General features: G+C 45.9%; 1 protein-coding gene across 8 annotated transcripts in view; it reads left to right on the top strand.

Moving 5' to 3' along the window:
- The window catches only part of LOC146186944 (uncharacterized), a 43,987-nt gene that overhangs the window by 7,245 nt on the left and 21,949 nt on the right, over window positions 1-14,793 (top strand). For all 8 annotated transcript variants that reach the window (XM_084607510.1, XM_084607505.1, XM_084607513.1 and 5 more), the window contains exons 5-10: window positions 1,008-1,145; window positions 1,225-1,344; window positions 4,371-4,451; window positions 11,145-11,198; window positions 12,610-12,774; window positions 13,680-13,722. In XM_084607510.1, coding sequence (XP_084463636.1) covers window positions 1,008-1,145; window positions 1,225-1,344; window positions 4,371-4,451; window positions 11,145-11,198; window positions 12,610-12,774; window positions 13,680-13,722 — 601 coding nt within the window. The remainder of the gene's footprint in view (window positions 1-1,007; window positions 1,146-1,224; window positions 1,345-4,370; window positions 4,452-11,144; window positions 11,199-12,609; window positions 12,775-13,679; window positions 13,723-14,793) is intronic.

Genomic DNA, 14,793 nt, shown 5'->3' on the forward strand with positions numbered 1-14,793 from the left:
GAGGTATCGGAAGGAGCCGATAGGTTGTCAAAAGTGCTGTCCCGTGGCAGCTCCTGCCAGTTTCAGCTGTGACATGTGGTCTCGTGACGCCACACAAACTGCAGACTCAGACACGAGCACTGCTGTTGCGTGAGCTTCGACGCTCCAGGCAAACACACTAACAGCGATAGTCGGATCGAGAGCCTTACTGCTAAAGCACTAAAAGAAACACGCAACTGACACACCGGAAAGTCTTGGTAAACGTCAGTGAGGGGATCCTCGAATGGAAGGCACCATGTAAGAAAGCAGTTTCAGCCTGGGTATGGCACTTGTTCACATCAAGCAGTGGTGGTAGCAGGCCCGCAAAGCGCCTACAGACTCTCTCTCTCATGTTACTCTCACAGGGAGCAGTACTTGTACGCGTAGATTAGTGGGTGTGTGTTGTTCTAAGCAGGCCGAGAATGGCTTGAGCAACAGGCCTGTACAGTGCATCAATGCCAATAGGATATTCGAGAAACTTGGGGCCACTGGCTTCGGTGTTGTGTTTGCAGAGCTTGTTGCTGTAGGTGACAGTATTTTAACTGTCAGGTGTTACTGAGTGCAGTGGTAATGAGAGTGTGGGAGAGTTGCTTGACTTGGGCCGCTGCTGGATTGGATGCACTGCACATTTTTGTCTAAATGTCCAATGAGAATAACTTCTGCATAGGCTGGAGTGGACAAGCAATAGAAGCAGATGTTTGCATGGCAGTGGACGCAGAGCGTGCACTAGCAGAAGCTGACGCACATTTTTTAGTGAGTGGTTGCTGTGTCCTTGCACCGCCATTGTGAATGTGCTTCTTCTTTGCATTGGTTAAATATTTTACTTTCTTGCTCATTTTTATAAAGAACGCGTTGGTCCGACATCAGTAAGGGTCCATATTTTTGTACCTTCTATTTTTGCGAAATGCTTCGCACATTGCGGATTTCCCCAGTTTGTGCATTTTGGAGAGATTCAACCTGTGCGTTTCCTTTTTGTGTCCATTTCCTAGCGAGCGCTCAGTGAAAGGGAAACAAGGCACAGAAGGGAGATGGAAACCAAGGAAGCCGAAATGTCAAGCTTGAGGGAGATGCTTGACAATTCTCGCAAGCGTTATCGCGAGCTCCAGGCACATGATGATGAACTCATGGTTAGTGAGCTATATTTCCTTTTTTTTCCTTTCTCCCTACTTAAAGGCAGCGCCCCTGATGTCGCCTTTCCTTGTGTAGATGAACTACAGGCTGCAAAAGGAAGCGCTGCAGAATGTCCAGGGGCAGCTGAGTGCCCAAGAAAGCACAAAAGCTTTGCTCCATGCTGAAATCAAGAACCTCCAAGAAAGTAGAGCACAGGTGGGAAGATGCAGGGATTATTTTTTTTTCCTTGTGCCTTTAACTCTATGCTCCACGCTCTCACTTCTCTATGCTCTACGCTACACGTAGCACTTCTGGCCGCAATCATGGATTTGGCTGGCGGTGGTCTGACGCCTGCTCTCTCTCTGCAGGAAGGTGGTGGCGACGCCGCGAGTTGAGGTGGTGTTCTGCCATGCCGTGCATCTTAGCAAATGAAAGAGTGGCATGTAGCACAATTGTGGCCGTTGTGGCCATCACCAAGCAGTGCTGTACAAATCCGTGTTTCTCCAAACGAGTGGCCACGTGTTACTCGCATATCGTAAAATTCGGACTCTCTCTTCTAGTGTCAGTCACTTCTCGCGGCCTTCAGGGACAGCGGATGTGTATGCACGGTGCTCCCTTGATCTCTGTTCCAAGCTGCTCACCAGGGGGCCGCTTGGTGATGTGCACCTACTTCACATTTCATTAACTATGCAAATTGACTGTAATTTTTAAAATTTTTTCTGCCTGCTCATTTCTGCTGGGCTTTCCCTTTTCCTTTTTTTTTTCCCCTTGTTACTATGTGTTGTGTAGCTCAGTAACCTATTCCTGTATATTTGCATTCAGGAGATGCTTTTAGTAGCTTTAGTAAAGGTGCACAAATATTCAAAATTTCTAATATGAATTAAATATGTTTGATATTTCACATTCGATTAAAAAGAAAGGATATTAGGAATTTTCTCAATATCTTCCGAATAGTAACAGCCAGCAATATGACCTTAAAGACCATACCTGGCGCATAGAGAGTAGCGGCACTTCTACCGTTGCACAAGTTGCTGACACGTTTTCATTTCTGTCGCTTTTTTTACTTCCTTTCCTCCGAACTGCTGTGTGGATGCTCAAGTACAGAGGGGAATACGTGGGATGTGGTTGACCTGAAAAGTTATCTTAACAGATTAGCATGTGCGAAGTGTTCACCTAAAGTGCATCTTAACTGTATGGGGAACCAGACAGGTGTCCTCACAGTGTTCATCTTATTTGAGAGTACATTAAGGGAGATGCTACTCGAAAAAACATTTTTCTTAATAAGCTACCCAAAACAGTGAAATGTTGCGCGTCTTTGTAGTCTTTTTTGCTGTTTTCAAAACACTTAATTAGTTTTTTTCTAGCATGTATGGTTTTTGCTCAGTGTTGCTGATAGGCATAAAACAAAGAGTCTTTCGTGCGCATGCTTTCGTGTAACAAATTTCCACCGGGAAACAAGAGTTATAGCTCTATTTGTACCTTACTAAGTGCAGAATTCAGATAACTAGCCCAAATTTGGTCATGAAAATTCTTGGTATGAAAAAAAAAGAATTGTAAATGTGTTGCCCCTTTATATTAGGGGACCATTATTGCTCTAACAAATTTTTATAAGCGTGCCTGAGCGATACTGCAGTTTTGAATAGATATTTGCAAGCTATACATCCTAAAGAACACGTGTGCCAAGTTTCATTGTGATATGGAAAGTGTAAGGCACAAAGAGCCCTATGCGCAAGCTTGAAAATTGCAAAAAGAGAAAAATGCATTTCAAAGTTTGAAACCTCTTTACTCAACACGATGCAGATGAAATTGCGTGAAATTTGGCAAGCAGAGACATAGGCTATAAAGCAATAATCTACAATTACTAGAACTCTCCAAGATAGCACAAAAACGCGCAAGTTGAGCGCAGCTCGCACCGATTGCGCGAGCGGCTACCGCTGCCTTCACAGTAGCGCGAGCTCCCACTTCCGTAGCTTCACTCTGTGCTTTTGTATCCAATAGTAACTAGTGTCTCCGTTTGTCGCCGCACGCATCGAGGTGTACGAAGTCGAGAGAACAAACTCCGAGCAATTGCTGCTGTTGCAGCAAAGTTAAGATGTGATGAAAGTCTCTTGCGCTTTTGTGGCGACACCCGGGCGGAGAGTTGGCACTCATGGCAAGTAGGGCACGCCGCGCCTTTCACAAGTGTCGTTATTGCATCATTGTCGCACATTACCACGCTGGCAGAGCTTTCACAGTTTCTTTCTTTGTTAGCGATGCACTTATAAAGTTCAAGGTGGAGTTGATTTCGTCGGAGCCGTTGCTGTCGTTAGGCCTAACAGGACTCTAGACGGTTTTCTCGCAAGACGTCCTCGGCATTTACTTGCACCTCCTTCCTTCCTTCGAATTTAAAATTGGTGCGGAACTTCTGAACACGCGCATTACACTTTTTAGGGCTTTCCATAAGGCACAAAAAAGAAATGCGCAGAAGCGACCACGGCCAACCGCTTGCGAAGCACGACAGCGAAAGAGAACCTGACCCTATGGCGTAGGCTTCGGCGCACGAAGAGGCCACCCATAGCTAATGGCGGCGTTGGAATTGCACCACATGATCGAAGTGGGGCCCGAGTGAGGCAGCAAAAACCACTTTTTATCATTATTTCCTCTGAAAATACGAAACTGACGGCTGTTCTACAGGTGAGAATAAGACTCTGCCTGTCTTCACACTTCACAAACCGATCGTTGTGGCGCACAGTGAAGCCGCCTTTCATGGCACGCGAGCAAAGGTGGTCAACTTTCGTCGATATTTTTGGCTTCTTCAGCAACCGCTACTCATTCAGATGCATTATTTATTGACTTCTAGTGCGAATGTCGCTTATGTATTTTTCTAGATGGGGTAGGTAGCTCAATGCTTAATTGTTCCAAAAAAGTAAAAAACTGAAAAGTGAAAAATATGGGAGGGAAAAATGCATTTTTCTACCGACATCTCCCCATAACCAAGTTCGTCCTGTTGGGAGTCTACTGCTATTTGTGTAAAAATTTTCCCACCTTGTGCAACGGGGAAACCATCTTCATCATATTTTTCCGCTCTGAGATTCTGTCACAGTTAGTTATTTATATAAATAAATTTAAGCAGACTTCAGCTACTTGCTTTGTTGCTAAGTCTGTAATAAACAGTGTTCATAGCATTGACTTCTACGAGGACAATAGACTTCCAAGAGTAGTGAGACATTTACAAATTTTTGTTTTTCTTTTCCTCTTTCCAGTTTGCCATGAAAGCATTGAATGTAATGACTGAAAACGACAGCCTCAAGGAGTCCATTGAGAAGTTGTCCCGAAAGCCTGCCGTAAGTGCTGCCGATTGCTGTTCCTTGCTGATCACGTGCATGATCGGTTTATGCGCACCTTATCTTCTCAAACTCTGTCAATAAAGGGGAGGATGCCTGCTGCCATGGCTGCTCGATCGATGCCGTCGTGAATTGCAGTGCTATAATTTAACTTTGCCGGCAAATAAATGTGAAACGTTTTTCCTTTCCCATGTGCAGTTCTGGCAATTGACTTCCATGCCCTGTTGTTTAATCAGGATCAGCAACAGTGTTATCTCACTTCAGTTGATAATGTGATTGTGATTATCATAGGTCTTATTTATTTCATTTATTTACACTATACAGCAGGCCCTTTAAAGGTCCCTACCAGGAGCGGCAGCAATAGCAATATTATCACAAAATTAAAAACATGCAGACAGAACACAAACAATTGCATCAGCCAGGGATGAAATAACCAAACACTTTGATTAATAATCAAAGGCACGGCCGCTCGATGGAAGCGCACTAGGTGCGGCCTGCTACGTCGCCCGAAACCAGCGGGAGGCGCCTACTTCCAGTCGCCACCGCCGTGGCGCCACCGTTCGGGGACAGCCGCGCGCGGAGAGCTGCGCCTGGCTGCGCTTTGAGGGAGGTGTCGGCGTGGTAGAAGCCTTTTATTTTAAGGATATAAGAGCTCCGCTTCACACAGTTTGGCAACACGAATTAGTATATACTGTCATGTCTAGTTAGCCATGTCAGCACTTAGCGCTTGCTCAGCAAGGATGTACAGTCAACGACCGATTTTTCGGACCCTCTAGGGAACTCAAAAACGTCCGAAAATTCAGGCAGTCCGAAAAAATGAATGTATGCAAAAAACGCACCTTTTTTCTTTTTTTTTCTCGTATCTAGAGGGTCAAGGGCGAAGCACCACGCTTCCGAAACACTGCCACAGCATCAGAGAAGTGGCTAAGAAAAGAGGCACTCAAAAGCTCTGTATGCAGCAGACTGCCGGTTTATTATGAATGTGTCGTCAGGGCAGCCGGTGTTATTGCTGCAGTGGCTTGAAGAACTGGCTGATCGTCGTTTGGACGGCGTTCCGCTTGCATGCGATCATATTCTCCTTGATCTGAGCAAGGGTCATATCAGCACTGTAGACGGATGAAAGCGTCAACAACGCTCGCGTCAACTCGGCGCTCGTAGGCAGCGCGGGCGTTGGCTCCTCATTTTCAACATCGGAGTCTTCTGAATCCTCCACAACCTGACGGACTATTTCTTCGTCAGTTAGTTCTGCGCAGAAGTCGAGCTCGTTGTCCGCGTCAACAAACTGCTCAAAAGTTATTTCCGTGGGTATGGAAACCCCAGCAGAGCGGAGGTCGTTGATCACTTCGTCCATGGGCGGGCACACGTCAATCGCGTCGGTGCTTTCAGGACAGTCCACTGCCTCTGTGGCGAGTACGAAGCCCGCATGGCAAAAACAGTTGCGAATCGTGTCTTGCCTCACCGCTTTCCATGCGTCCGCAAGCATTCCAACAGCAAACCGACGGTACTGCTTTCCGCGCTTCGATGCATTCGGCGAGGACGACGAACACGGAGTGGGGGCTATCGCAGGCAAGCGAAATCCTCAAGTTCAGAACAGTGGAGTTCCTTGACGAACGTCGAAGCACCTAGGCCTAGCGTCGCAGAGCACACTTCACACTACAGCGGAACAACACGCCCACGGCCTATGTATACAGTAGGTCGTGAACACGCCACGCTAGTCAAAATGTGCAACGAAACGACGCCGCCGCCGCTGGCCGCCGCGGCGCCTCCGAAAATTGGCGCTGGTGAGCATAGCCAGTGTGGCCAGACCAAATCGGTGTGTGACGGCTAGATTCGGCTAGTTGTGGCTCAAAGTTGTGATATGCTTCGGCTGCAAGTCGATTTCCTTCGCAAGAGCGCTGCGCGAGGAGCCAAAGGACCTTCGAGGACCTTCCGAGGCGTCAAAAAGTCCGAAAAATTGGACGGCGGGGTGTTCGAGCATCCGAAATTACAGATGTTTTTATACATTGATTCTATGGGGCTCGTGGCGGTGCCGCGAAGATGTCCAAATTTGGGCGTCCGAAAAATCAGTCGTTGACTGTATACTGGAGTGTACCCTGAAAAACTTATAGTGAGGGTGGTTCAAGACCACTAGATTGGAGAGCTCGCATTACCGTGATGTTGCATTCGGATCTAGTTGTTTGTCACATGAAAATGTGACCCGGTTGTGAACAATTCGAAGCTGTTCAGCTGCCGTAGCATAATGCATAACCCCTTAATTAACTATGTCGCGAATTCCGTGTGTCATTTTCATACCATTTACTCATTCCTGCATACAGCTTTTATTCACAAATTGATGTCCACCTGTTCTAAGCTACCAGCGCTATCCAATAAAATATGTCCTACTATGAGCAACCTCTGTGAAAATGCGACGTGTAACCAACCTTTCTATCTCATTCTGACAAATAATGCTACGGTGGAAATATGAAGATGTTTATTAGGTTAAATCTAGATGATAACCTGGGATCTTCGACTCAGTTGGAGACCTTAAACTTTGCACGCCAGAACGCTATCCGTCATGGCTTCCCGTATTTTGCATGACCGGACAAAGTAAGCGCGCTTGATAGAGCCGGTCTGCCTCAAGGTGCTACGTATATGCGCTGAAAGTTTTTATTACTATTTTTATTGGCTGCTTGCAAACCCATACAATTTTGCTGGTTCGTAATTTTCAATAGAAGAACGTGCATCGAGTGTTCCTGTTGTGAAACTCTTAGCTGCGATCACAAGAATGTTCACACTTCAGAGCGCAACTTCAGCCGAGATTCAGCGAGCAGCCGAGTACGCTTATTTAATGGCCACACAAAAGAAAGGAAGAAAATTACCAATCGCAGACGGAAAACCTTTCTTGTGAGAGTTTTATGCCATAGCCATAAATGCCGCTCCACTGCTGAGTTGACATTTCCAGCCCAGCTTGCTATCAGTGGGGGCAGCAACTTAACGATATCTTGCATAGCGCCTTAGCATGGACACGATCATTGTTTTTATAGATTAGCTGCAGGTACTGTGTACACGGAGAAAACAATGATGAAATCAAAAGTTTACACAGCTTGCTACTTCGCCGGACCTCTTCAGACTTCATCATACTGTTAATGAAGGTGCTTGTAAGCTGACAAAGCTTGATTACTTCCTTTGCGGGGTAAATCAAGCCCCCATTGTCCTTGGTTTTCATTAACCTGTAACTAGTCCAATTGACTCATATTTCCTGCAACAGGCTCTTGCACGACTGATATGTCGCCTCAAAACCATTACCAAATATCGCATAAATTAAGCAACAACCTGGTAGTGATAATCAAAACTTGGGTTTCTTCAGTCTTCTTGAGGAGCCTCGTTAGAGTGCCCGCACTTTGCTACCTACTTATTCACGGTATCCCGTAAATGCTGCCTCTGTCGCATATCATTAGAATGCAGCCATAAGCCACCGCATTGTATGAAATAGCACCCTACACATAGCTATATAAAGACCCTCTTTACCGAAGCCGTACGAACGTGCCCTATAGGAGTATAGTGTGCCTGACTTGGGATCTAAGGGTCCCGCTTTCAATAATTCCCATTTCACCTTTACATCTTATTGACTCTCTCTGGTTTGTCAGCTCCTGCCACATTGAACACGTCATGTGTTCTCATTGCGCCAAATGTGTTTGGCCATATCACCAACTAAAGTGCCTCTTACCAGAGAGGTTTTTTTCCGACTTTCCGCCGACAGAGCGGGCGCGTGAGTTTCTGTGGAACGTGGCTTTTCATTTTATCGCATCGGCTCAAACAGTCTCAAGAGCATAAACAAATGTTGTATGCACAGGCTCCTTTACTTGCAAGGCCACTCAGACTAGCGCGGCAAAATTTAGAACAAATTGCATGCTTATATAAAAAAAACAATTCGTAGCGTTTTCTGATATGCCCTTGCAACATAGCCTGCGAGAAAAGCTTCTGGTGCTATCTCATCATGTTCATCTGCTTCACAACACATCGTTAAAAATCCTAGTTCACTGGCCAGCTCTCTGGTAACCAAATAGGTTAAACAACGTGACGGGAACACAGGAAAAGAGGACGACACAACTAGCGCGGTTGTGCCGTCCTCTTCTCCTGTGTTCCCGTCACGTTGTTTGCACTGTTAATCTATAATTAATCACCAACAAGTCCAATCTGCTGTCCCTTCTAGCAAATTCAATGGCAGCTGATAGGGTATTATGCTTCAGCATCTGGACTTTTTAACCTCAGCGCCACTTTCATTTCAGTGGAAGCGAGTGCATTTCCACTCCTCGCTGCTGTCTTTGCCTGAAGCGAGTTCAGAAAATAAAATTAGAGGGTCTCTTGGATATCTCTTAAGTGGAGGACGGCGAAAGCCTACCCTTCTCCTATCATTTGCCTCTCATCGTTTGCCACAGTTCATTTCAAGTCGTCGTTTGATATATTGGTTGTTTCCCTGTCATGATGAGTCTGCCTGCGTAGTCATTGTAGCCCTTATCACTCATAACTAAACAGGTTACTCATTTAGAACCAGCGGTAGTCATTACATGTCGTCATTTCACATATTGGTCATTTCGTAGTCATTAACAGTAATGATGAGTCATGCCTAGCTATTATAGTCATTACCACACATTACTAAGCACTTTTACTCATTTCTAATAAATTGCGGTCATTACATGTCATAGTTTGATATACTGGTCATTACAAATCATTTTAGTCATTATTAACCATTATTAGTCATTATCATTAGTCATTACCTCTATTAATTTCTATTTATTACTTTTATTGATTACCTATTACCATCAATCATCTTCATTAATAATCTCCCTCCTTGCACGTCCGCTTTTGCGACTGACACACAGATGCGACCCACAGATTAAAGGCACAGCTTTTGCGCACAGATTTTCGTTTCATGAGCCTAGAACGGCCTTCGCCTTAAAAAACAAACGCATCCCGTCTTAACGTTAATGTGGTTGCACACGCGCACACAAAAAAAAGTTTGCGTTTACCACGCAGACGCGAGGCGAACGCGCCCAGAAAGGAAGCAAACCGCGCGCTCAGAGCCGGCGACCCCGGCGGCGACGTGTCCCCGAACAGTGGCGCCCTCAGCAGAAATAGCGGGCGCAACTGTAAACTCCCCAAGGACGCGCTTGCCCATTGACGGCGGCGCGACGCAGCAGGCCGCACCCAGTGCGCTTCCATCGAGCGGCCGTGTCAAAGGAATACGTCAATGAACAAAGCAGGGGAAAAAAATCATTATTTCAAACACACAGGTATATCATTGAAAGCACCAACATCTGAGCAGGTTATTCCCAGGTAGTCAAGGATTGATTGGGTCAGTCGAGTCGACGCTGTTTGCTAGGCAAGGTGGGAGTCGGTTCCAGTCTGCTGTTATGCGAGGAAAGAAGAAATATTTAAACGCGTTTACTCTAGAATTGTAAGGAGTTGGCTGATGTTCATCACGATTTCTTGTCAGACGAGTGTTAAGCAGTTTCAGGGGAGGCACAAGGAGTTCATCAACAATTTATTACGTTTCAGCAAAAACACAAATATGAAGTCTTTCTTCACTCGCTTGTGTTTTTCATGATGAATGGGGCGACCTCTCTTGCCAGATTAGTAATTGTTAGACGTTTATTATTTCAGGCTCCTTTTCTTATTGCAGCACAATCTCGTTGTCGCCTTTTATTGCGAGACCTGCATGCACACGGAGCGGTGGTGGTACAAAGTCTTCAGGGGTTGGGTTTCATCGGCCGAGTGTGGTTCGAGAACTGTACTGGTGTACGTCATGTGTGCTAGAGTGCCCCCCCCCCCCCCCCCCCCCCCAATATAACTAGTGGTTTGTAGATGGGGATCTGGCTTGAGCTCCCAGAAATGGGTAACTTTGTGTGACGTCATCTGTGGATGTGTGTTGGCTATGATGACTGCAGACCTGTCTGTGACTGCTGTGTCACGCCTTGTTCATGCATGAGGCTTGATTTTCTGGCAGCATTGGTAGTTTTTGACGGATGACGGATTGAATTATCAAATCAAAACAGCTCACTGTTTAGCGTCCTACTTGTCACATAATGTGGAAGCAGTTCTTTCTACTGGGAAGTTCGTTTTCTTGAGCCTGTGCATTGTCCCCTGCTCATATAATGGTCAAGATAGCCAGCAGTCTTTTTTTTTTCAGTAACTGGCAGCATTTCACCCATCCTCCTTGTAATGAGTCACGGAAAACGATAATTGTCGCACACATTCTTTTATTCTGAACTAATAAAACAAAGTCCTTTGAAAATTTTATCTTTTCTTTGCTGCCACGGGCTCATGTCATTTTTCGTTGGACAAACTCCCAACCTGCTGATGTAACTTAATTGATGTGGCATTTCGTTGTTGAGCATGAGGTCTTTGAGAGCCATTGTGACCACATTTTTGTAAAGAGGGAAGTGTAGAAATACTCGGTACTAAAATTCTGGCAGGCCGAGGGGATATTAAGTCTGCCGCTCTCTCATCGCTCAGGTGCAGCTTTAGGATATTAAAATGTATTACAAGCATTGCTTGACTACTTCCCCATCTTGCCATATTTTGGGCAACTGTACCTTGATTAAGTCCATCTCTACAGTTGTGAGCTGAAATTCATCCTGGCTGGGCTTGGCCTCTTGCCCTGTGTGGATAGCTGCTATGCAGTGACAGAGCATCCTTGCATCTTGTTTTCAGGTGTGTGACAGTAGTGTGAGCACTTTGGATGATGGCGAGACGTTTGACAATGAGGTAGGCTTCCTGCATTCCTTTCTTTTTTCCCTCCCCACAAACTTAAAGATTAAAGTAGAACTGTCACAGCACAACACCCGATTTGGCTTTTGACACGTGAACCTGGTGTAGACCTGGGTAATGTAACGATAACCATGTAATATAGGCAAGTGTAGTGCTCTAGTTTTAATGGATGGCATATATGTTGAAGATCTCATGGCATCAGTTTGCGTGATGTCTGTGAATAAGTTGACAAGTCATAGCAGCACTGGGTATTTCATTTCATTTTATTACCTTAAAGACTCCTTTCGGGGTATTACTAAGGGGTGGCTTAACAAATGAGATTTATAATGTTCGAGTATGTGAAGTTACAGTTGTCGCAAACGTCGATGGGCAGGTGATGACAGCAATGACGTGGCGAAGGCCGTTCCAGTCGATGGCTGTTCTGGGAAAAAATGAGCCAGCAAACAAAGACACCCTTCTTTTTTTTGGAAACATTTAAAGTGACCGCAAGAACCTCCCAAACATGACCAGTTGGCACCTTTATTAGGTAGCATTTGTCACAGTTGCCTTTTAAGCTAAGTCGTGCTGCCCACTATTGGAGGTGGAATTCCCGAATGGACTTTGGGGTCAAGGTTCCTCTTGTTTTGCACACTGCCGGCCTTTTCGGTGCTTCTCCATGTGAAGAATGCAGTCATTTTGGAGCTGTGAATGATTGGCGGGTGTTTGCTACGTAATCTCGCGTCACAAGTGTTTGAGCACGCCTGCTGTCGGAGGAACCCCTGGTATTCTCTTCAAGACAGCTGTACATAGCAGCATACATGGCTCTTCCACAAGTGTACTACAAGTATATGTGATTGGGCAGCAATTCAGGTTTCGTGCTGTTGAACAAAGAAAGCTGACCGCATGGGTTATTTTGAGAACAGCACACCTGTGGCACAAAGGAGCTGTCGCCTGCCAAAACTTGTTTGACCTTTTATGTAGTAACTAGCGCAGAAACACAAAGGGCAGTGAAGAGATCCTTACAAGATATTGCATTAGGCGTAGAATTCAGATGCATCCTCTTGGAACCTTTTTTGGTGCGCTTTGTGTTTCTCTGTTGGTTATCGTGTTTGTACCCCGCTGTGCTGGTACAACGGTTAGGGCGCCCGACTGCTGCGTCCATGGACTCGAGATCGAATTCCGGTCACAGCGACCACTGTCAGCTTTTCGACAGGCAAAAAGCAAGGTGCCCGTGTGGTGTGTGATGTTGGTGCACGTTAAAGAACCCCAGGTAGTTTCTATTGCGGCCTCTCTCATAGCCCAAGTCGCTTTGGGACGTTGAGCTTGAAGGGTGAACGTTGAAGGGCCGGACTGTTTTGTTTTTCTTAATACTTCCAGTGTGGCATTTGTTGGCACTGAGTGCGACCTTTGCGTATCTGTTCTTTCTCAGGTGAACAACAATGTCGTTCTGACTGCGTCTGCTGCCAAGGAGCTCGAAGACAAGGTGAAGGAGATGATGGCCCGACTGAATGCTGCAGCTGAGGAATACACCCAGCTTTACCGCAAGTTCAAGTGGCAGGAGAGGTTGATGGCGCTCTGCCAATGTTCTGGAAAGGTGAGGGGCTGCTTCTGCTTCATTCGTGTTTGTTTTGCGCCAATAACCATGCTGCTCATGGAGAGTTAGTGACATTAACTATTAAAGCCCAAGCATGGACAGAGTAGTAAAGGCAATTGTCTACTTGTGCATGACCAGCCAAATTCAGTAGACAGATGCGAATAGGCACGCCAGTGTCAGAACAGAAAACGATGAAGAGTGTCTTTCATATTCTGAAGTTGCAGAAACTGGAACCGTTATAGTGTTGCAAAAGGTAGCCGGTTCATTGAGCAAAAAAATAAGAGAGCTTTCATTGTGTGTCACTAACGTCCTTGTAAGAAGAAAAAAAAAAAAAAGAAACGCATGATGCTTGCTTGTGTCACTTTGGTCAGCTAATTTGAAGCTGATGCTTGCATCAAACTAGAGGACATTTTTCTTTTCTTATTGTTTGATGTTCCATTCACGTGACGCAGCTAGCGCAGTTCCTTATTTTCTTGTGTGGTTCGAGATGTGGCATTTTCTGGCTGTTGATTCAAGAAAACTGAGTGCACCCATCATCATCCGTGGTCCTGTTATGTTGTTTCCGTTACTTATATTGTATTGTGTCCCCATTGGACTCAAGGTGAAGCAGCCATAAGATGTGGCCATTTGGACGTGGAGATAAGTGATTTCATGACGCTGATATACTCTCTACTCCTTGATCCTTGTAGCAAAAACTTTGTCATGTTTTAAGCGACTGCAGCATCAAAACTGAAGTGTGGTCATTCAGTCTTTTTGAACTTAAGTTTTGCATGTCTTGCAGAAGAGGTTGTGAGAAGAGAGGGTGAGAAGAGGTTGTGGCCTTGGGCTCGCACAATAGCATTTAATTAGTGCCTTCCCTTCCCGTCTGATACTACTTGTGCCTATTGCTGTTTGGCCTGTTTCAGGATGATCGACATCCTACAGCCCGGCTCTCATCATCTAACCCACGTATGCACCCTTCATCCTTGCTTTGTGTGTATGAGTGTCTTGCGCCTTTGTATTTTGCTAGTTCACCAGTCTGAAAATGAAAAGCAAGAGATCACAGTGCATTACGCTTGCTCATGAAACTCGAGTAGTGTCAAGGTGATACAGTCAAACCTCGATATAACGAACACACATATAACGTATTATTGAATATAGCGAACTCTTCCGAAATATTTTTGTCAAACACATGTGTTTTTAACTTCCCATAGCGAACGCGGTTCGGCATAAAACGGATATTACGAACTTCGCGACGCCAAGCACTACCTCACTTTAATAGCAGGAGGCAGGCTTCGTTGCACTACATGTGTATTATGCGGCGCAGCAAACGTTCAGGATTACCTCGCAGGCGCTGACAGCGCCACAGATGCCACGACGGCATTGGGAGTTGACAGCCGAAGAAATCTATGGCCTCCGAGATTACCCCTGTGCGCCTGTTTGTGCGCACGGAGGTGATCTCGGAGGCCATAAGAAATTGTTTGCATCTCACAATCGCCGACAGCTCTGCTTCAGCAGCGGCTGCAGTGGCACGATCGAATGTTGTTTTTTGCCTTTTTGAATGGAGGAAGGAAACAACTTGCTCTTTTGGTTTTTGCGCCATTCGCGTTTTTTGGTTTTAGTGTTAGCAGCGGCGTGGCCGTCGTAGCGTTCGGCGGAGGCTGCGTCGGTCGTCGTGTCGAGTGTGGTGCGCGGGTGTGCGTAGTGCTGTGATGGCGGTGAACGTGAAAAAAAGAGCAGAACTGACGTTAAAGACCAAGCTCAAGATAAAGGCAGCTTACAAGAGGAGACTGATTGACACTCTTCTCGTGAAGCTTCTTATGAAGCAGGACTTGAAGATCGACTTGCTGGGAGCATTAAAGCGGCATGGGACAGCGTGAAAGGCGAAACGATTGCCAACTGCTTTCGGCACGCAGCTTTTGTTCCAGCAGAGGCCTGCGCATCAAGTGGCGATGGGGACGAAGCAGAAGCAGAGCTCCGCGAGCTTTGACATGAGGTGACATGCCCGCAACAATGACTGTAGAGGACTTTGTAGGCGGC

Source organism: Amblyomma maculatum, chromosome 6 (genome assembly GCF_055883805.1).
Source record: "Amblyomma maculatum isolate TAMU_Amacu chromosome 6, ASM5588380v1, whole genome shotgun sequence".
NCBI classification, from domain to species: Eukaryota; Metazoa; Arthropoda; class Arachnida; order Ixodida; family Ixodidae; genus Amblyomma; species Amblyomma maculatum.